General features: G+C 40.8%; 2 protein-coding genes across 2 annotated transcripts; both read left to right on the top strand.

Moving 5' to 3' along the window:
• The first annotated feature begins 52 nt into the window (after window positions 1-52).
• On the top strand, window positions 53-1,069 carry LOC147453013 (uncharacterized). Its single transcript, XM_086519331.1, has one exon. The coding sequence runs from the start codon at window positions 53-55 to the stop codon at window positions 1,067-1,069; it is 1,017 nt and encodes a 338-aa protein (XP_086375457.1).
• Window positions 1,070-1,153: 84 nt separating this feature from the next.
• LOC147453014 (uncharacterized) lies at window positions 1,154-1,672 on the top strand. The gene has a single exon (XM_086519332.1). The coding sequence runs from the start codon at window positions 1,154-1,156 to the stop codon at window positions 1,670-1,672; it is 519 nt and encodes a 172-aa protein (XP_086375458.1).
• Window positions 1,673-24,207: the final 22,535 nt, after the last annotated feature.

Consider the following 24,207-nt stretch of genomic DNA (forward strand, 5'->3'; position numbering starts at 1 on the left):
TTTGGGTTCCAAAAAATGGACAAAGAGACATCGTGGGGACACTATTGGGCGGATGTATTTTGTGCAGCCCTCTGCAGGTGAACGATATTATGTTCGTTTGCTTTTAACTATTTGTAAAGGATGTGCATCATTTGAGGATCTACGCTCCGCAAATGGTGTATTGTTTCCAACATTCAAGGCAGCATGCATTGCAAGGGGTATCTTGGAAGATGATGGGGAATGGTTCGGATACATGGAGGAAGCTTGCAGTACACATACAGGCTTGCAATTGAGACATTTGTTTGTGACCATTCTACTATTTCGTGAACCCTCCTCCCCTCATCTCTTGTGGGAAATATTTCGATGTTTTTTGTCTGAGGACTACCAACACATGTTGGAGATGACATATGAGTCGTTAGATGGATGTACACAAGTTGCTGAAGGGTATGCACTGAGAGATTTGCATAACATTCTTGGTACTTTTGGACGAAGTCTAGCTGAATTTCCTGGAATTCCAATGCCTGATGAGCGCTTTGTGACAGGTGATGAAAATAGCTTGCTTTTCCAAGAGCGATGCCTTGACACGGTACAAGAACTATCCGTGTCACGTGAAATGGAGCAGACTCTAAATGAAGACCAAAGAATTGCTTTTGAGGCAGTCTTGCATGGATTGACTATTGACGGTGGGGCTATTTTTTTCCTAGATGGCCCTGCAGGGACTGGGAAAACTTATTTGTATAATTTTTTGTTGTCGCGCGTGCGTGGAGAAGGAGAAGTTGCATTGGCCACAACATCTTCTGGTATTTCAGCATTGCTATTGCGAAATGGACGCACTGCACATTCTAGATTCAAGATACCCTTGGACCTTGATAGTTGCAGCACATGCAATATCCCTGTTCAGGGTCAACTTGCTGAATTTCTTAGAATGTGCAAGTTGTTTGTGTGGGATAAGGCTCCTATGATGCATCGATATGCCTTCGAAGCGTTGGACAAGTCTTTGCAAGATATCATGTGCTCAAGAAATCCATTTGGTGGAAAAATGTTGCTTCTTGGGGGAGATTTCAGACAAATCTTACCAGTGGTGTTCTAGGGAGCGCGTGCTGACATTGTTGATGCTACACTTTGTCGATCGCAGTTATGGAATCATGTGAAGATCCTTAAATTGGCACATAACATGCATGTGGGAGGTGGTGATTTTGCAAATTCTACCTACAGAGAATGGCTTATGGATGTAGGAAATGGGACTTTGACAATCGGTGATGAACAGATGATAGAAATCCCCCGTCACATGGTGCTTTCTTCATCTTCATTGGATGATTTGATAGGTTGCATCTATTCAGAAATTGATAAAGATGTGGTCTATGCAGAATACTTCAAAGAGCGGGCCATTCTTGCTCCAAAAAACTCTGAAGTTGATATTCTCAATGCTAAGGCCCTGTACACAATGAAAGGTGATGTTGTGCAATACTTTAGTGCTGACTCTGTGGTGGAAAACTCGATGCAAGATCCTTTCTTATACTCTGTGGAGTTTTTAAATAGTCTCACCTTGGGTGGTGGATTTCCAACACATTGCTTGGAGTTGAAGATGAATGCCCCAATAATTCTACTACGGAACATTGATCCAAATCGAGGTCTATGTAATGGGACACGCTTGGTGTGCAAGGCATTTCATGCAAGAGTTTTGGAGGCATAATTTATTACAGGTAGACGGGTTGGCACTCGGGTTTTCATCCCTCGAATATGTTTTGTGCATTCTGATACAAAGTTGCCATTTGTTCTTAGACGGAGAAAATTTCCAGTTAGATTGGCTTTTTGTATGACGATAAATAAGTCACAGGGCCAAAGCATTGCCATGTTGGGCCTATACCTGGTGACACCGGTCTTCACTCATGGACAATTGTATGTTGCATTGTCACGTGCACGTTCAGCCTCGGGAGTGAAGATTCTCCTACGTGACGTTGATGTAAACAAAACAACTGCACTAACAACAAACATTGTGTACCATGAGATATTAAACAATGCTATATGAAGGTTCCAATCCTTCTTTCTATATGATGATAAATAATTTACATGATGTTGATGTAATTTACAAAACAATTGCAGTAACAATACCATGAGATAGTAATCAATGCCATATGAAGGCTCCAATCCTTCTCATCATTGTCTTATTCTTTGTATATGTTTCAAATCATAGAATATTTTATGAATTAATTTTCTACCTCTCTCCATAACATTGTCTAAATTTTGGTTTCCTTTTGGGTATAAAGATCATGGATCACTTTTCTTACATCTCTGAGGTGTCCTTTCTATTAAATGTGGAAGATGATCCACATCCTGGTATGTTTTTATCCACCATTAAGACATTATGTGGAGACTTATTGTGTTATCTTTGGGACCTTGATTTTTTTCCCATTATTTTAATCAGAGCCACATTTTTGGTGTGCGTCTTTGCCGCACGAAAAAATTGTTCCGCAAGCACTACAAGACCAGGTGTGTCTGCTTGAAATTAGGAATTCCCTTTGCATAAAGAAAGACTCATGGTTTTTTTGTTTCCTTATGTGTTACAAACCTTAGGAAGTTGCCATCTATCGATATTTTCACATTGCGTATTTTGGCCTACTCCTCCGACGTTGAGTACGGTGTCTACTCGGTGAGGAAGGAGTGTGTGTCTTCCCAAGATGAAGATGATGCTCAATGGTTTGCTAGATATGAAGGATACTCTATTCCCAATGATTGGGAGTACGGCCTCTAGAGTTCTAGGTTTGATGAGTTGATCTACCAAATCTACTTGCCTAAACAACTTGCATGTTTGGCAATACCATACATAGCTACAATAACTGGTACGTGTAAGTTGTTGTGTTTGGAGCTTTGATTGTATTATTCCAAAAAAAGTCTCTCTTTTTACTACTTTTGTTTGTTAATCCAGGAGATAATCAACCTTGGGATGGAAAAATGGTCCTTAATTTAGGAATGGAGAAACTCCAAGCTGATTGCCAATTGCATGATGAAGCAAGCTACATTAATGTTGCCTCTTAGATCATTTGTGGCACAATAGTGTCCTTGATTGTGTTTGTTTCTATGACAAACATATCAACAACTTTGCCATGTTTGTGATCCATTTTAGGCAATTTTCTTTGAAGGTATGGATACATTTCTAAATGTCTTGGTGTTTATTATGACTTTGTAATTCTATGCAGTAGAGTTTTCCACTTGTTATTTGAGTTTGAGGGATCCAATATATTAGGTTCATATCTTAGAGATCTTTGTTTAATCATAACAATTCTATACATTGATCCTCACATTTGTGAGAGGATATATAATTTTCTATGTTGAGTGTGTGTGTGTGTGTGTGTGTGTGAGAGAGAGAGAGAGAGAGAGAGGTGTGCAATAAGGAAGAGAGAAAATCATGCATATTTCATGAAGAAAACTCTAAAGTCTCTTTGTGTCTTTTCCTGAACTTTTACCTCTTTTTCTTTGTGTAGATTATGTTTTTTTTGTATGATAAGATGTTATGTTCGTATTATTGTGCAAGGGATTGCTTCCTTTGTGGTAGTTGACACATAATTCAGCTTTATATGCATTGTGATGTACTTTTTAATGGTACAGCTATGGAGAACATTAATGACGATGCCATCATTGAGACTGAGTCTGATGGTATTGAGTCTACTCCTCCAAGGTTTGCCAATGTTCGAGCGGCAAAGAGAAGTGCTCGATGTGTGGGATCCTCTTCTGTTAATACTATCGTAAATGATAGGAATCACGAACTCATGGCTGCATTAAGGGACTTCTTTACCCGGAGTGAGTCTAGGCATTTGGACTTTGAACGACACTTGGAAGCAATTTTAGACGTGACTCAGCAAGCGAATGGCCAACACATTGTTGACCTTCACAATGAGGTGAGTTTATGTGCACAATGCTTCAATGGAGGAATCTCCCAGGTTGAGGAGAACCAATTCAACATGTTGGTGCGCATGGACCAACAATTTGAATCAATGCAAAGCTCAGACATGCCCAATAGGGAAATCCAAATCCAAATTGATGCATTGAAGGACCAGGTCCTTGCTCTTGAAGGAGAGGTAACCCGGCTCAAGGTCCACCTGAATCAATTGAATGCGTTGATGACAAAGATGGCTCGATCTTCTGATGGCCGTGCCATATAGCAACGTTCAAACTTGGCTACTAGAAATAATTGAAGCACATACTTATGTGTGTTAATTTGATTCACTGTCTTGATGTACTAAAGCATACCTTGCTTTGAATTATGTTGGTAGGATAAATTAGTGAACATGTTGTTTTGTTTGGTTTTATACTTGTGTTGCTTGATCTACATGGCATGAAGCCATAGAGTATACTTAAATTAAGTTTTGAGTCCCTGGTTGAGAAGTTTTAAGTCCTTGGTTGAGATGATATTTTTGTGAAAACAATATGAGGTGCTACCTTTGTGGCTTGGGGACATAAGGTAGCATGTTGTTAGACAAGAGGCTTCCATCATTACAACTACGCTTAGCTATGTGAGCTTCAAGGTTGCAATTAGGACCATTGAGACCCTGTTGTGATGTATATCCACAAAGTATGTATAATGTATCCTAACTGTGGAAGGTTTAAAAAAGACGATAGAGTTTGTGGGATTGTTTTTACAAAGGGTCATTGATGTATGATAGTGTAGGAAATTTGGATGTTATTATTATAATTATTATATATTATTATATATTACCAATTGGAACTCCACCAAAGCATCCTTTGCCACTAACTACTTTGTTTGTTTCCTAAGAGTTTTGACATTTTGCATGGAGTGGACAATGTAAATCATAAATAAAATCTTTCGGTGTTTGAACGATTATTGGTATTGCATTTGGAGTTATTTATTTTCAAAAAAGGCATTAAAATCTCAAAACTAAGCGTGGCCTCTGTTTCAACATTTTCCATATAATGAGATGAAAAAACATGAAAAATATTGCACATAAACGAGTAGATTTGTGCGGCTCTTTATGCATGTCTAAAGTGATTGAGAACTTAGATTTTGATACAAATTTAAGAGTTTCAATGGTATTAATAGTGTACTCTTTTGGTTTACACCAACATATGGATCACATATTATAGTTGCTATGTTGATTCAATTCTTTATACACTTCGATTTCATGAAAAGCTGATGTTATGATGTTTCTTGAATGGGGTTGAAATATTGTATTTATAGATGCCACGTCAAAGAAGGCATTGGACAGTATCTACATTTAGCTGGATGCTTCATCATCCGCCATTTCTTATCTATGGTAGGATCTAAGTATATCCTTTGTAAAATTTTCAGCTTGATGTTCAAACTAACAATTTCCTCATTTAGATCCACCTGGTTGGAGAGGCCCACTTAGTACGCATGATGTAGTAAACATTATTGAAATCTTTGAAGTTGTTAGGTAAGGAACATCAATGAAGCACAATGTTTTTTTATATATTTTTTGGTTATTGAACTTATTGTAATTAACCAGTTGGCTTGCAGGAATCACTATTATCGTAATAACATTTTAATGGAAGTGCATGAGTTTTGCAGAGGACTCCAAGGATACTTTCATATCAGTGTGGCTTTGAATCGTAATGCAGGTTGAGCTCGCATACGGATTCGCGAGCTCGGAGATTTCTTGCCGGCCAATGCAGAATACTCTTATAGAGATGGATATGAGAATTGGAGGATTGTATTATACACGCTGTATGAGGGCCACCGTCGTTTTGGTAGGAGCGTTCGTTATGTGGGTCCATGGGTTCTACGAGTACCAAATGCAACATCCCAAAGGCTGTCATTTTGAATTTGTAGTTGTTTTGTTAGTTAAGATTTAGCGGCTTTCAAAAAACTTCTTCTTTAGAGACGAATATTAGGTTATGCTTACAACGACTACTTACAGTAATGGAAGTGGATTGTTTTTTTTCTTTTAGTCTCCCTCTCTCTCTCTCTCTCTCTCTCTCGTGTAGTCTTTTAAATTTATGCTCTATAGTTGTTATGTTCATTTAATTCTCTACGCACTTTCTATTGTCGCATAAAGTCAATGTGATTTAAAGCATTACTGCACAAAGTCAATGTGCACAAAGCATTATTGCACATAATAAAACATTTAAGATATGGTTCTCACTACCTTGAATTGGATGCATAAAGAATACTTAATGGGTCCTACTGGCTCTGCTTTAAAAACAACCCCAATAGTTTAGAGATTCCCTCCCCCCACCCAGCATGCCCTCTGGCCTCTACTGTCTACAGGAGGACATCACACTTTTCCCAACAACCTCCACCTGCAGCCTCGCCCAAAACCATCTAGCAAGAGAACGCAGCTAGCAGCTTGCGCACCAACTATTTAGCAGCCAATGGTGGGTGTAATCTGAGGTAGCATGGTCACAAGGCATGCCGTGAATAGGAGGTGCGCAGTTGTGTGTGCCCAGTTAGACATGTGGCTTGTGTTCCTTCTTCCAAGCAGCCCCTCCTCAACTCCTGTGCGCCTTCTCCCTTGCGGGAAACTTCAGTCTGCACAGAGAGAGAGAGAGAGAGAGAGAGAGAGAGAGAGAGAGAGAGAGAGAGAGAGAGAGAGAGAGAGAGAGAGAGTTTTTATTCACCTCTACCCTGTGAAGCAGATGCCTTTGCATCACATCTTGCTTGCAAGGCATCCCTACATGCATGGCTCTGTCAACTCCCTCTCTCTCTCTCTCTCTCTCTCTCTCTCTCTCTCTCTCTCTTCGATATTCATATAGTTTGCATGCAGACCTCCTCCACGTATGCATACATCCATAATTATCACAAGGACCCTTTCCATCATCCTTTCTCCATATCTCCTTACAAGGATCTTAGAAGATTCTTGAACAATGTCTTTTTCCAAATGTGTAAGACCCACTTACACATGTTATCCTTTATAAGAAGGGGAGAGGGGGACAAAATTGAATGATACTCCTTCTAATTGGCCGCAGCAACGCGCGGGTCATATACTAGTTCCAAGTTACTAGTCTTAAGTCAAAAAGTGAAGGCTCAAGTTCCCATATAGTTCCTTTCTCTTTCTTTCTTACTACATAAATCCCTTTACTTTACATAAAAAGGTTTACTTTTCATTCCTTACTACATAGTTTCCACTACAAAGTCTCCCTTTCTTTTTACTTTCCATACATACAACTCCCTTCATAAATCCTTTTTATTATCAATACATCTCCCTTCACAAATTCTTTTATCCAAGAGACGATTCACATGGAGGGTGTTAACAATTCAAGCAATCCTGAGAACGTATCTCCATTACCCGAAGCTACTTTGGAACAACAAGTGGCTCTTCTACAACAAAAGTTGGAAGAGGCTACTCATTCTATCCACAAAAAGGATCAACAAATTTTTTTGCACAAGCCGTGGAAAACCAAATTTTCTGCATCCTACTAGGCATTTTTGAAGTGCAGCAAAACAGAATAGACCAAAAGATAAGTTGAAAATCTTTTCAATTTTCAAAATTTGATGGTAGGAAATATGGAAAGACTATTTTGTCTTGGCTTAGTTAGTTTGATGATTACTTCACGGGTGAACCCTACCCTGATCATGAGAAGATCAAGTGTGCAACGAATTACATGATCGATAAGGCGTCGCTATGGTGGAATGTCCTCCACAAAAGCACATCCCGTCCTACTACCTGGAGGATTTTATTACAAAGGTGAAAACCTCTTTCTTACCCTCTCAGTTTCATTTACAAGCTCGACGTGCTTGGGCTACGTTGTCATGGATTGAAGGAGACAAGGTAGCGGATTACACCAAAAGATTCTGGCAACGGTTACTTCTTCCTTGCATGCTTGAAGAGGTCCCTGAAGACACACTCCAATGTAATTATAAAGATGGACTTGACGTAGGTATACAAGCAAAACTAAATACTCTACAACCTTCCACCTTGTATGATTCAATTTCTATTATATACGATGCTAAAAAAGAATTTGAATCTATTGCCAAGTGCCTTCAACAACAAAACTTTCTAGTTCAGAAATCTTCATTGGTAAGTAACAACCGTCCTTTCAAGCGGTCTTTCCCTACTCCACGCACAAATAATTTTAACACTCCACATGCACTCACCACTCCCACAAATAATGTATTTAATGGGGCAAATTCCAAGCCCAATAATGTAAATTCTCAGCCCTTGGCTAGTCACACTAGTGCACACAATAAAAATCCTCGTGTACAATGTTATCGATGCGGCACGCTTGGCCATGTCAAGGCTAATTGTCGTGTCAAGCTTCCCTTAAAGAAACCTACGGCTGTGGAGTTGCACAACATTGAAGAAGAGTCTACCCCGATTGATGCTGATTTCACTTCCGATTGGAGTGAAGATTCTTTGCAACAAGAGGTGAATAATGATGACACACAAGAGCCAAGTAAGAGTCTATTTCCTTTACATTGTTTGTTACGTCTAAAAGGAAAGATACATGAAAATGATGTGTGTGTTTTGCATGATGACGGTAGTTCACATGATTTTATTTCTGAAAAGATGGTTAGAAAGTTGCAATTAGAATCTACTCCTTCAATCTATAAAGTAAAACCTACATTTCAAGGAACTCGCTATAATGCTACACGTGAATCATGACCTTGAAATTTTTATTGGGAATTATAAAGAGAAAAGGGACTTTCTAATTGTGTCACTTCAATCATCTGATATTATTCTTGGAATACCATTCCATCACCAACACAATCCTCACATTAATTATGACACACACACTATGACATTTAAATTTAATGGTCAATCTATTTGCTTGTCTAGTACTCCTAAGATGGAAATGTTTCCTTTACTTTCTCAGACACAAGCAGGAAGAGCACTTAGAAAGCAAGAAAAGGCTTATTTGATTTTTGTGAATGAAGTAGAAGCTAAAGAAACACCTTTGTCTACTTCACATATTCAATTTCTTGCTAATTTTCAAGTTTGTTTTGCTGATGATTATCCCCCTCATCTTCATGCTTCTCGTGCTAACTTAGATCACAAGATAGAACTATTCCCTGGTGTCCCTCCACCTCATAAGGCTCCTTATAGGCATAGCCCTTTGCACCAAAAAGAAATTCAACATCAGGTCACTGAATTATTAGATAAAGGACTCATCCATCCTAGTTCTTCACCATTTAGAGCACCTATTTTGTTAATAGAGAAAAAGAATAAGACCTATAGAATGTGCATAGACTACAGAGCTCTTAATAAGGTAACTGTGAAGAATAGATATCCTATACCCTGCATAGATGACCTATTAGATAAACTCAGAGGAGCTAGTGTCTTTAGTAAAATAGACTTGAAATCTGGCTCCTATCACCAGTTTTGCATGGATACAGGGGATATTTTCAAAACTGCTTTTCGTACACATTTTGGTCATTATGAATTTGTTGTTATGCCCTTTGACCTTACAAATGCACCCGCCACATTTTCTAGAATGATGAATAAGATTTTCTTAGATTATCAACAATTTGTGGTTGTATTCTTTGATGACATTATGGTTTTTAGTAAATCGAAACAAGAACATAAATAACATCTCAAAGTTGTTTTCAATTTATTGCGTGAAAACCGTTTGTATGCTAATCCTGAAAAGAGTGCACTCTTCCAATTTGAGATTAAGTATGTAGGACATATTGTGTCAGTAGCTGAGGGTATTAGTGTAGATCCCAAGAAAGTGCAAACTATACATGATTGGCCTATTCCCAAAACTGTGCATGAGGTTAGATCATTCCTAGGTCTATCAAGATTTTATCGTAAATTTGTTAAGATTTTTTCTCGTAATATATAGATCTTCCTCTTACACTTTTGACTCGTAAGAAGGCTACTTTTCATTGGGGAGCTAGCCAACAAAGAGCTTTTGACCTGTTGAAATACCTATTGACTCATGCCCTAGTTTTATAGCTTCTTGACTTTAATCAACCTTTCTTTTTAGGTGTGACAAATGCTAGTGGTTCAGGAATTGGTGTTGTTCTTATGAAAAATGACCACCCCTTAGCATATGAAAGTCGTAAGCTCAAACCATCTACACAAAACTATAGTAATTATGATAAAGAGCTTTTGGATGTAGTTCATGCTTTAGATATTTGGAAACATTACTTGATGGGCTCTGAAGTTCTCATTAAAACTGACCAGCAAGCCATCAAGCATTTATTGACCCAATCTTTTATTTCTGATGGCCATATTAAATGGGCTTCCTTTATTCAATATTTCCATCCTATGATTCAATACCAACCTGATCGAGCTAATGTGGTTGCAGATGCCTTAAGTCTTAGACCAGTTTTGATACTGCTCCTTTGAATACTTTGTCTGTTGTTCACTCTTATGCTTTTGATAAAGCTCGTAATGTATACTTAACTACTGTGATGGTTTCTACACAAATACAAACATTTGATGCTATGACTTCCACATATGCCACAGACCGTGATTTTTCCAATGCATGGAAATCATTTCAAGACATGGATACTCCACATATGGATCATTACATATATGCGAATGGTTTTTCTTTATTTTCAATAGAAGCTATGTGTAATTGCACCATTTAGGACAATAGCAATCACTGAAATGCATGCACCACCTTACATGGGTCATAGAGGCATTCAAACTACTATTGCTGCATGTAAAGAATATTTATTTTGGCGTGATATGAAGCATGACATTGCACAATTTGTTTCTGAGTGTCTTATCTATCAACAAGTGAAACATCATCATGGTAAATCTTTTGGTTTATTAATGCATTTACCCATACCTAATGGTCCTTGGGAACAAATTTCAATGGAATTTATTACTAGCTTTCCCCTTACTTCTTCTAAGAATGATATGATCTGTAATATCGTTGATAGGTTTAGTAAACAAGCCTATTTTATTCCTTGTTTCCATCCTGAAAGCAATGGTCAAAGTGAAGCTACCAATAGTACCATTCTAGATATTCTTAGATCTTATACAGTAGATAGACCAAGCAACTGTGAATCAACATTTACCTCTTCTCCAGTTTTCCTATAGTAACTCCCTTCATTCCGCTATACAGGTCGAGCTCTTTTTGAAATAAATATGGTAGAAAACTTCATGTCCTATGACTACTATTACTACAGATGTTCCAGATGTAGTAACTGTTGACTCTTTAGCATTTGACCATGTTAAAATTTTAGAAGAAGGGGCTGACAAGATCCATCAATCTCAAATCCGTTATGCTAAACAAGCTAATAAAAAGAGACGCCCTATGCAATTTCAAGAAAATGACTTAGTTTTGCTAAGAGTTGAAAAGAAAAGACTCAAGAATATTTCAAGTCACCCCAAAATTAAGTTAGCTCCAAGATACTATGGACTATTCAAGATTGTTCATAAGATAAATGAAAATGCATTCTGCTTGGGCATTCCTGCACATTGGCAAGTACATAATTCCTTTCACATCAGTTTATTGAAACCTTTCAAAGGTACTCCACCCATTACCCTTGTTGTCGCCGCTCCTCCTTTAATTGAGGATGATACAGAAATCTTAATTCCAAAATCTATCCTTGACCATGATAATACTACCACTCGTACTAGTATTAAGTATATTCGTTACTTAGTTAAATATCAAAATCATTCAATTGAGGAATCTCAATGGATTCAAAAACCATCTCTTACTCCCACATACAACCACTTGATTACTACATACCACTCACACTTACATAAAAGTCTTGGTTAGACAAAGATCGCTGCCAGAGGGAGTGTCTATGAGGATCCACAATTTGTTTCCACTCGTGAGATATGTGTTGTTAATTTAGTGCCGATCGTCGCTTGAGGCAGCACTAGCATGTGGCTGATCATCCATGCTACTTTGTTTATTTTAGTCAACTAAAGGGCAGTTTCTTCTCAACCCCAAGGCATGTTGTGAAAATTAATATTTATTAATTTCTTATTTTTATGTGGATGTATAAGAACATAGTCTTGCAATACAATTTTATACATAAAGCGATGAAAAATGCAAGAACTTCAAATTGCAAACCTGATAATCCGTTCGTGTCCTTGTCCGAGGTCAAGCACTTTCTTCGACGCCTTATGTGATTTCTTGTGAGATACTTGCATCAACATGCATGGTCATGTTGGCTTGGTTCAATAGATGTCTTACTTCCTGTTGCCGAGGGCCTTGCCCGAGTTGCACCGAGGATTGCATGCTTTGCCAATCCTATCAGATCTTCCCAAAAACTCCATGCTTACCTTCATGCCCTTGCATGGCACAATTATGGCGGTCTTGCATGCCCTTGCATGCGTGTGGACTTATACCCTCACTCCATCCATGAAGTCCATCATAGGAGCGTGTTGGTTGTACTCCATGTCATGAACGGCCACGATCGAATGCATCCTCTGCTGTTGTTGGCACATATGTCATGGAAATTGGCAGCTCATCGGCCTTGGATCTCCAAGCTTGGTGAAGCAAGGGGTGGAGGGGTGTGTGCCCGGGGTGGGCATGCACCCTTACTTATGGTTTAGTTCAAAAAACCCAGAGTTGGGCGCCCGTGTATGAACAAAAAAAAGACTTGCATTGAGCCCTCGCGAACCGCCTTCACGCTGCTAGAGGAAACGAGAGCAAGGATGCACGGTGATGCTCATCCCCTGCCGAGAGTATGTTGGGAACTGCTCCTCAAGGTCTTGTGACCCCGTAGACAGCACACCCGCTTTGTTTGGCTCAGGTCCGATCCCCTGCTTTCCCCCGCATAAGATGTGTTACCCGCGGTGCCGGAACTCTGTCATCGGCTCTGGAGGGGTCATGTTCCATGAAATTGATCGATAACGAGAGAGAAGATAGAACATGCAACCTTCCATGGAGAGAGAGAGAGAGAGAGAGAGAGAGAGAGAGAGAGAGAGAGAGAGAGAGAGAGAGAGAGAGAGAGAGAGAATAGGTGAGCTTCATGCATCCCTCCCTTTCCCCTCCACCATAGTTGTTCCTCTCCGCTTCTCCCGTGTGCTCTGATACCAGTGTAAAGCCTAGGAGATTGCGATACCGGATCCACCACCCTATATATAGACCAGCTCCTAGCCCTAGCCATCATATGGATCCCCAGTCCACACTGGTCCCGTCCGAGCCCTGGCTCAGGTCCGTGACCCCCTAGGCTTAGGATCCTTGTCTTGAGAGCACAAAAAATTGTGCAACTGGCTCGCCGCTTAATTGTTTCAAAATATTCAATTGTTGTAAGGCCGACTGTGTGAGATTGTACTGTGCAAAATTATGAATTAATAATGCTTGCAGTAGAGGCCAATCTCCTTTTACCTATGGAGTTTGTTGGATGAACGAGGTAGCTGTGACCCCTTCGAATAGGGTCCTTGTCTCCAGTGCCTTGTGCTCGTCCTGCCACTGATGGTAGCTAGCTACATTGTCAAAATGATCCAGCCACGTGAGAATATCTTCGGTCAGTAGCCTGGTTAAAGATTTAGGTCAAATCTTAGGGTCTCTCCGAGGTGTGTGTGAATTGGCAGAAAGGAGGCCCATGAGGGATTGATTTGTATGATTCACCTGGAGTAATATGCCAGACATGGCGTGGAGAATCTGCTCAAGATGAGTGGATTGAGGGGTGAATTCAAGGTTCATCAAAGCATCTTCATAATGTGGGGAGCTCGGTGTGTGGCAAGGGGAAAGGGAGTGACTCATTTTGAATGGGTTTGCACATGAGAGAGGGAAGATGGTTGAATCTGGCAAGAAAGGAACCCGGTCACCTCCACCAAATGTGAAGTACTCTAGACTCTGGCTAACGACGCCAAAATTTCTCCTCTAAGTACCATCATCCATTCCTTATATAAGGCTTCATACAGGATGCCAAGAATGGCTTAAAGGTTACAACTGATTTGTAGCTGTTAATCTTCTCATGATTGCTGGGTTGTTAGCTGTGTACGTGGCTCTACTGCCACAATATAGAATAGCCCTTCTAATTTTTTCATAAATATAGCTTAATGAAAGATAGAAAAAATTTTACCCTTCAAATGAATGATAAGGGACCAGTGTCACCCTTCAAACATGAGCCTTTCTCTCTCTCACGATGCATCCATCATGTGTGGCAATTGAATCTTATTGAAACAACACTACACCCTCACACAATCCTAATCAAATATTGTCACACCAACCTTCTCTCTCTCTCTCTCTCTCTCTCTCTCTCTCTCTCTCTCTCTCTCTCTCTCTCTCTCTCTCTCTCTCTCTCTCGCTCGCTCGTGTAAAGGGGGGGTGTTCGTATGCGACCGTGGGGGGCAGGGGAGCAGTTCTAAACTTAAAGCTAGACCGAGAAGTCAAACTCATTTTGATCAAATGTTAGTTGAAGCTACCGATTTTATCTACTTCGAGCCCTGGAAGATTGGCACATGTAGGTTCCCTTAGGACCATAGGGTGACACATTCAGAAAGTACCTACTACAATCCCAAGGTTATAGAGTTCTCTCTATATTATATATTCAAAAAATTCTATCCCTATGGCCCTAAAGACAAAGATAGACACATTTTAGGCTCTTATATATTCTTAAAAATACCAACAGAGAGCCATAGGATGAAATATGGTTTTCTTAAAGAAGCTTATTATCAACACTCTATGCTCTAGAAATCCTATGGCCCTTGGGCCACATGGTGCAAATATAGAGGTGCATCCTATAGGCCTAAGGCTATAAATTTTTCTCCATTTCATACCTATAAACAATCTTATCTATATAGCTCTAAGACCATGAAAAGGTGTATTCTAAGCTCTTGTAAAGTCTTCAAGACACGTAAAGAGAGTACCTATGTAGTTTTCTTTGAGAAACATATGATCAATTTCATGTGTCCCAAAAAAACATAGAGTGTCAATGTAAAATCTCTCCAAGAGTATTTAGGCCATCCAAGGGCACCTATGTGGGCACCATGGTAGCCCTATGGTCCTAGGGCCATAAGAACTCTCAACCTATGGTGCTTGAGCTTATGCATTGTTGGTACACTTTGGCCCTATATTCTGATCTATCTTTTGATCGAGGGAAACCTAAGGCTCTTGAGTCCTATGGCCCTTGATCCATAGGATCTCTCGTTACAATGAACTACAATTTATGATCCTTGAGCTTATGCATTAAAATCCTAGGGCCCTAGGGCCATATGATCCCTCATTAGAATATAGGAAAACGTATAGCCCTAGGACCAGCGAGCAGCCTATGCGTCAATGTAAAAGCTCTCAAAAAGAGTTTAGATCATTCTAGGACAGCTACATGGTCATCATAGCAACCCTATGGGCCTAGGGCCACATGATCTCTCATTGGATTAGAGGGAAATTTATGGCCCTTGAGCTTGTATATTGGCACCCTAAGGTCCTAGTGCCATATGATCTCTCATTAGAATATAGGACAACCTACAACCTTAGGGCCATAGAATCTCTCATTACAATAGAGGGTAAGCTATGGCCCTTGAGCTTATACATTGGAATCCTATGGCCCTAGGGACATATGATCTCTCATTATAATAGAGGTCAACATATGGCCTTAGGACTAGAGAGTAACCTATAGGAGAATGTAAAAGGTATAAAAGAGCATCTAGCCCATTCAAGGGTACCTACATGGGCATCATGGCATCCCTATAGACCTAGGTCCATAGGATGTCTCATTATAATAAAGGTAAACCCATGGACCTTGAGATTATACATTCGCACTCTATGGACCTGGGGGTAGATGTTGGCCTAATTGTTAGTGTAAAATCTCTCAAATAGCATTTAGGCCATTCAAGGACACCTACATGGACACCATGGTAGACCTATGGCCCTAGGGCCATAGGATCTCTCATTGGAAGAGAGGGCAACCTTTGGCCCTTGGGTTACACATTCACATCCTATAGATCTAACTCCATATGATCTCTCATTAGAATAGAGAGAAAACTATGGCTCTAGGGTCATAGGGTGGCCTACATACCAATGTAGAAGCTCTCAAAGAGCATCTAGACCACTCAAGGGCACCTACATGAGTATCATGGTAGACCTGTGGACTTAATACCATAGGATCCTTCATTCCAATAGAGCACGTCCTATGGCCCTTGAATTGCTACATTGGCACCCTATTGCCCTAGGGCCATTGGATCTCTCTCATAAGAATAGAAGGAAATCCAAGGCCCTAGGGCCTAAGTGTGGCCTAGGTGTCAATGTATATAATCTCAAAAATAATTTAGACCATTCAAGGGCACCTAAATATGCACCATGGTAGTCCTATGGCCCTACAGCCATAGGACCTATAATTGGAAGAGAGGGCAACATATGGCCCTTGACCTTATGGAGTGTCATCCTATGGCCCTAGGGCCATAAGACCTCTCATCAAAATAAAGGACAACCTATGGCGCTAGGAAAATGTGCCCTATGTGTCAATGTAAAATCTCTCAAGGAGCATTTAAACCATTCAAGGGAACCTACATGGGCATCATGGTAGCCCTAGTGCCATAGCATCTCTTATTACAATATGGGGCAACCTATGGCACTGGAACTTATACATTGGCACCTATGTCATAGGCCCATATGATCGCTCATTAGAATAGAGGGAAACATATGGCTCTAGGGTTAGATGGTGACCTAGATTCAATGTAAAATATCTACATGAGAATTTAGGTCCTTCAATGCCACTTGCATGGGCACCTTGGGAGCCCTATGGCCCTAGAACCATAGGATCTCTTATTGGAATAGAGGACAACATATGTCCCTTGAGCTTGTACATTGGTACCCTATGTCCCTAAGGCCATACGATCTCTCATTAGAATAAAGGGAAACCTATAACCTACCTAAGATCAACATCACATGTCCTAGAAAACATAGTGAGAACCCCTATGTCCCTGGGGACATAGAGTGCCAATATAGAGGTGAAAAAACATGAGCTTGCGGTCCTTCGCGTTCTGAACAAAGCGCATTATGGTCGTAGGATCATATAGAAAACACCCTATAATTCCAAGTCTAAATTTTTACAATGTAGAGGCTCTAAGTGGGTATAAAGCACCCTGTGGTTTCAAGACTATATATTTTTTCTATTTTTAATTACCTAGAAAGAAAACACCTTATGGACCTAAGACCAGTCCAAGATTATTAACGTGAATCTATTGAAGATTGGGTGCTACATTTTTGCTAAGCAAAACTGTGGCCTCCTACGCCCTGCACTTCATATTCACCCTCCCCCCTTTACAAAGCAAACTCCCTGCCCCTCCGCCCCACTCGCCTCCGTCTGCTACTGCCAATGGTCGCACTCAATCCTGGTACCCTTACTAATAGCAAGGATCCATTAGCACCACGAAATGATGCCATTGTATGCACGGAGGAAAGGTCGCCATGGACGGTGACAAGCAGTGAGCAGACTTGCAGAAGACGTAGAGCCTCACCATAGCGGGTAGGATATGCCCACTACCCCGAGGCACTCGAATGCCATGTTGCCCTCCCCTCGGCCATGCCCCATGCCTTGAGGCCTGCGTCACTGACATTTTCTTGTCTTCTTGTCTCCCTTGCTCCCATGCTCCTGTGCGTATATGCATTCTAACAAGGAAGCCAACCTGCCAGGAAAAGGGAGGCTCTGCACTGCATAACACAAAGGTCACCCTTGCCTTGCGTCGTTCTGCATGCGAGGCTCCCATCTCCACTCTAGAGAGAGAGAGAGAGAGAGAGAGAGAGAGAGAGAGAGAGAGAGAGAGAGAGAGAGAGAGAGAGAGAGAGAGAGAGACCCGGGCAGACAAGTCCATGCTCTACTTTTAGGCTGCGCACATGCAGTCAAAATCAACCGCAGGCCGGTGAAGATTCCATCCAGGCAACCCCACCTCCAAATAGAATGTAGTCTTTACCAACGGTTGAAGAGTGGTCGAGCCCTCGCCAGCGTCCCACAATTCAACTGCAAGGCGAATGCATCTGACCCTTCTGGATTGCAGACTCAGCTTACAAAGCCACAACGTTTTTAGTGAAGCCCTTTCGTTCGAAAGGTGGTCAACACTTAATTCAAAAGCAGCACTTCGATAGGCATCTTTCAAAAGGCAGAGTAAAAGTGGAGAATGTGTTTGGTATCTTGAAAAATAGATGGGGCATACTTCGCGAGCTGAATGTCGATCGGGCAATAGCACCCACGGTGATAGGCGCTTCCTGCCTCTTGCACAACTTTGTGCAGCTACACGGGGAGGCCGAACCGAATGAGCAGGTTGACCCCCATCCAAATGATGGCGAGCCTCTGCGCGGTGAGCATTACAACTCAGAATCAAGAGAGAGAGCGTGTTAAGCAACTTTATCTAGAAACCATGCCTTGCAAAGCATACGAAGGCAAGCGAATATGCTACAAAATGACGGGAGATTCCAATGAAATTATGAAGGTTACTGACAAAATTTTGTTTCTTGCCTCAATAGTTTTTTCTTTTGATATACTTGTTAGTTAGTTCGTTTTGCTGACTCCCAACTGTTTTGGAGGTTGCTTAAGGCTTGTTGGATGCAGTATTTCCCCGAAGATTGCATGAAAAATTAGTAGTTTTTATACCGAGCTTTTTTTAAACCTTATGATCATCTGGTTTGTATTTACTATTGATCCCATGTTCCCTTCGGGCTTTCTTTTCCAAGTACAATTGACAATTATGTTCTCCTGCCTCTGGTTCTTTTTAAGTATTATCAGCATTTCTTGTTTAGCATTTCTTTTCTAACAATGAGCTATGCAGCATTCCTTGTTTAATAATGAGGTATGTCATTGCTTGAGCAGGCTAATGTTGTATGAAGCAATTATTGTTTAACAATGAGGTATGCCACTGCTTTAGCAACCTACTGTTGTATGTAGTATTTCTTGTTTAACATTAGTTGTGTCCTATGGAGTCCACCAAAGACAATGTACAAAAGACAAACAAAACGCTGCTCGCAATAGGCCTGGTCGCATGAAGACTTTGTGGCTTCGCAGTCAACGCGCATAACCATTTCCGTCAGGGTTGACATAATTTCAGCCGCGGTTCTGGCTCGGACATGCATCATGTGCGCATGCTTGACGGCAGGTGGTGTTCGACACGGCTGCAGCCGACGGTGCATGTGCGCAAAGAGGCCCCAACGGCCGGTGGAGAGCATGAGCGACTTTAAACGACTGATGCTCGGCATGTGCACCGTCTATCTGTGGCACTGCACAAAGCACACAGATAAAATAAAAATCGCAGGGCCTCAATTTGCATCATATATTCTCTCTCTCTCTCTCTCTCTCTCTCTCTCTCTCTCTCTCTCTTGCCCTCCACGTGCCATCTACATACAACGCTCCCTGTTCCGCCTTTCGTTTCTAAACTAGCTTTACTTTTTTCCCAAAGTTATGAAATTGAAGTGGTATCATGCTAGATTCTAGCTAACAATAACGTGGTACCACCCTATTTATTTGTATAGGGATTATGCTACATTTCATAATACTCTTTGATAGAGCTATCATGGTCTGAGTTGGTATCATCAAAATCTAGATAGACTCTTAGCAATCAAATGGGAATAATCTCATATCCATCACGATTGCAAAACTTTGTCTACTTAGGAAGAGCACATGTAGCTAGTGTGGCAAGCAAATGTATCCATTCATGAGGCTCAATTAGATAATTAGGAAATGCAAGAGGAATGTATGCATTATCTATGACAGATATCTCTTTTGTATCCTCTTTAAATCTCATATTTTTTAGTTCTATAAGAAGCCCACAAATCCAAATTTCTATACTTTTGCCAATAACCTTCTCAATGTTGTCTTCATAGTAGAAGGAGAGTTAAACTCTTTGAGTAGGTTTGACAAAGTGTCTCGTTAAGGGGAATCAACAAAGGTCCCTTGCCTTGAGGCTCAGGAAAAGTAATTGGTGACAAATTACATGCTAATCTGTATGAATGCCAGATGGCGGGTGAGTCCTGGACAACACTAGGCTCGTTAAGAGAGCTAATGCAGCATGTGGCAGTCGCACTCCTGTCATGCCATGTGTCGACGCGCGATGGAAGGCCCAAAGGAGCTTGACGCAGATCTTTAAAAAAAAGAAAATTAAGAGGCACGAAGGCCATTTGCCTGAGTGGATTTGGGTAGTGATTCTGCCCGGCACGGTCTGCAGCATCGTGCATCGTGCATCCCCATTCACGCGCAACAAGCTCAACATTTTGCAGCTATGCCAACAAACAAAGATGAACGCCAGTGAACCTCTTCACAAAAGCTTTGAGGGAGAGCATATGAGCATGTGCGGAGCACTTGCAACTCGGGCTGCGTAGGCTGAGGCTGCGTAGAAGAAGAAAGAGAAAGAAAGACACCATGCAAGAATGCCAGACGAAGGGATCAATAAGAGAGGGCAGCAGGACAACAAGTTTATATTTTTTGTACTTCTGTGATTGCAAAAAAGTGAACGCTATGCCGGATTTCTCTATCTTGTGCCCATCTATAACACTAGATGCATCCGTGCTGGAGATAATGGTGCTAAGGTGATGACGTGTGTAGCAAGGCAGGGTACGCAGAGCGTGATTGCGCTAAGCGGTGTGGAGTTGGGAGAGGATGAGAGCATGGAGAACTGCAATAGCTGCGGGGTAGTCAACAGCGGAGGCCTGGTTTGTCTCTCGACTCTTTCGCAGGCACAGCTAGAGAAATTAACCTTGTGTGCATAGAGAATATGTCTCTGGTGATCAATTTGTCGAGCCCGACCACGATCGGCGTCTCTCGCAGTTGGCTTGTCAAGGGGGGAAGGCGTGGAGGTGGACGTGATGATGACCACAGTGGAGGATTGGGAGTGATGAACACGAGGAATGTAGGGACGGGGACGAGGTGAGCGGGCGGCGGGGAGATGCCACGGTGGCCTCGTGAGGGCACAAAGGATGGCTCTCTTGCGAGCAGGGCAGGAGGGGATCTCGCGAGATTCGCCTTAATAAAAGCAACATGGAGCTCAAATCTTTGATCATTTGGAATTGTCCCATGAATGTACATACCAAAATCACCTCGTAGTTGGCATTCTTTACAAATTACACAATGGAAAATGTCAGTATGTGCTCCATGCCAAAACACTTTACCTTCACATTCTCACTCCAAACTTCCATCTACAATTTGTAGATTCATTCTTGTTCTCTTATTGGTGGGTTTATCCCATGTTTTCCATAATATGGCCTTTTTGTCAATCCCTAATCTTGCACCGCTATCAAGAATAGCAATCAAAGTCACAATATTGATTGTAATAGGCAAGGTAGTATTTCCCTCTCCCTCTCTGTCTTCACTTTTTTTCCCCTGCTCGATATATATATATGTGTGTGTGTGTGTGTGTGTGTGTGTGTGTGTGTGTGTGTGTGTGTGTTTAAGAGCATGGTTCCTACTCATCCATGTAACTTTCTCTCTTGGGATTGTATGCTTTTCCTATTTGATTCACATGCAATCCAAGCTTTCAAAAACCAAGACAAAATAGTAAGTGCATATTTTAAAAACATACAGACAGATGGGAGATATTTATCATTGAAGACATGTAAGATTCTTCTGTTGTTGCCCTAATGCACTTTAACAAGCTAAACTTCTTAGATCCTTCCCTCTTTTCACAAACTTTTGGAAAAAACAAAACTCATGTAATTATAGCTTTAAAGAACACTATGAGAGATACAAGATAATATCCATAAACAACAAAAAAGGAATCGCAAAGAAAATAATCAACATATCTTCTTGTATTGCATGAAAGAACCTCACAAATCAAGTGCTATACATACTTGCACTGCAGAGGAGAGAGAGAAAGAGAGAGAGAGAGAGAGAGATAGTTCCGTTATCGTCCTCAAAGGTCAAATATGACCTATGGGACCAAATGAACATGTCACTTGTAAGCGACAATGTCTGTCATAAAATTTATATTTTTTTACCTTCACAAATTTTCTCTCTAAAAAGTAGCTATCTAGACAGAGAAAGCACAAGTAATCATAGGCTAAATGCAATGAATTGCAAAAAGGTTTATTTTGACTCTAGTCTATGTTAGTAAAAAAGAATAAACCTTTACAAGTGCAAAACAAACACTCTCACACTAAGATTCTAGAGAGAATATATAAAAATCTTAAAACGGGATGTGCATGGAGTGCATTCAGGCAATATACAAGTGAATGCTACTCCCAAAGTGCAAAGGATTCAATTATAGGATCTCGACATGCTTTACGGGAGGTCAAACGGACTCCCGAGAGGGTCAAAAGGAGCGAAATACCGCTTACGGGAAGGCTGGGAGCTGGGCAATTAAGGGACTGCAAGTGGGAACTAGGGCATACACATGTCCAAAATGGGTTGGCCAATGCAAAAGGGGAGGTAGAAAATGAAATGCGCATTTTTGCCTTGCTCCACAAGCTTCCTCTCTCTCTCTCTCTCTCTCTCTCTCTAGCTGCTAAAAATAGACAAAAAGTGCTTTTTATAAGCTAATTTTGCATGATGAAAAAATGTCAGCTTCATGAGGGCATATCTCTTGCTTGCATGCTCAGTTTTCAACATGGAGGGGCTCTAGTGAATGCTCTCACCAAGTTCTACACTCATATCTTCTCAATTTCTCAAACAGTCATCTTGCTTATGTTGCCTCCCTTGGTATGTAACTACTTAGTCTATGAAGCTTATGCATACAAGATTCCCTCTCAAGTACATGAACTCTACTCCTTTTCTCCGCTAGTTCTCTTTGCCTACGTGGTAATTGAGGTCTTGATAAGAGGAAAATGAGAGACTCGAGAGCTTAAGTCTCTTTTAGCTCATATGAGGCTATGGCTATGGAGATTCTATGTTACAAAGATCCAATGTTGTATTATGCTCAAGCAATGACTCTTTGAGAGATTTAAGCACCAAGAATACAAAAGACTTTTGAAGGGGAGCCGGTCTCATAGACTCCACCCTCAATGCTGTGCCGCCTCTTAATTCTTTTCAAGTTTTATTATTGTTCTTTCAACGGTTATGTCAAGCTTGCCAGTATTGTTACATAACATGTTGTCTAAGTAAATCTAAAAGTGCCATTCTCGTAATATTGGTATCCGAGCTAAAGGTTTTTCTATCTAGCTAAAGAGGGAAACACTCTCAAGTACACTATTAATGGTTAAGGCTACCCAAAACTTAGTGTAAGAAGAGAGTGGGAGCTACTATCTGTTTCCTGTTGCACTAGGGATTAGGGGCAGCCCTTTATTTAATAATGCACCCTACGGCTTTGGTATTATTGAACATGTGAAAAGTCTCCAAAAGCTAGTCATCTGGGAGATAGCACTGTATGCCCCGCTCTTCTACTCTAATTTAAAGGTGGAACTCTCACCATGGGTGTGGGGTACTCAAGGTGCAAATCGTGCTCTCTCTCTCTCTGTCTCTCTCTCTCCAATTGTTGAGTCTCGTTGATCTCTCTCTCTCTCTCTCTCTCTCTCTCTCTCTCTCTCTCTCTCTCACACACACACACACACACACACACATGTGCTCGTGCACGCACACACACACACATACGCACTCAAGTGGCTATAAGTCTAAACAACATAGTTTAAGTTCCAAATTCCATTTGAAAGGAGTTTCAAAATTCTATTTGAAAGGTGCATGTGCACTACAAGTCCATGTAAACGCTCCAAGAGCTTAGGCATGCAGGCCCTCTCCTTCTTGGAAAATTTTAAGCTCCATTATATATAGTATAGATAGAATAGTGTAGATATAAATTGTAGAAAATTAAAAAAAAAATAAGTTTATGCCTTTTCAATTTGTGTAGAAAGAAAAAGGAAGTTTCCTTATGACCTTTTGAAAAAGGAACAGTACTAGGTCTCCCTTCAAATTTGAGGGTTGTTTGTGATTCATGAACATTATGAAATGCTTAATTGAAACCACAATTCACAAATAATCAATCCTAGTGTAGTTTAATTGACTAAATTTGCAAAATTACTCTCTCTCTCTCTCTCTCATGCATGTGCGCTCACACACACACACACACACACACACACACACACACAATTACTTGTTACAGACACAATGCTATGGGACGTAGTTACAATATATCAATTCTTTTTGCGTTTTCTTGCGCATAAGCTCGAGGTGTTGTGACTCGCTCTCTCTCTCTCTCTCTCTCTCTCTCACACACACACACACACACACACACACACACACACATATACAACATGAAAAAATAATGAGCCATGTTCTCTCTCTCTCTCTCTCTCTCTCTCTCTCACTCACACACACACACACACACTCACACGTCGCAATGGGATCTCGTATAAGGAATGACTTCGTTTTGTGATGTCGTAGGCTTGGTTTTGTTCTCTCTTTCTCTCTCTCTCTACTCATTGACACATAGGGCTAATAGGCATGGCTCTCTCTCTCTCTCTCTCTCTCTCTCTCTCTCTCTA

The sequence above is a fragment of the Adiantum capillus-veneris genome, chromosome 8 (genome assembly GCF_014529385.1).
Source record: "Adiantum capillus-veneris isolate H3 chromosome 8, ASM1452938v2, whole genome shotgun sequence".
NCBI lineage: Eukaryota > Viridiplantae > Streptophyta > Polypodiopsida > Polypodiales > Pteridaceae > Adiantum > Adiantum capillus-veneris.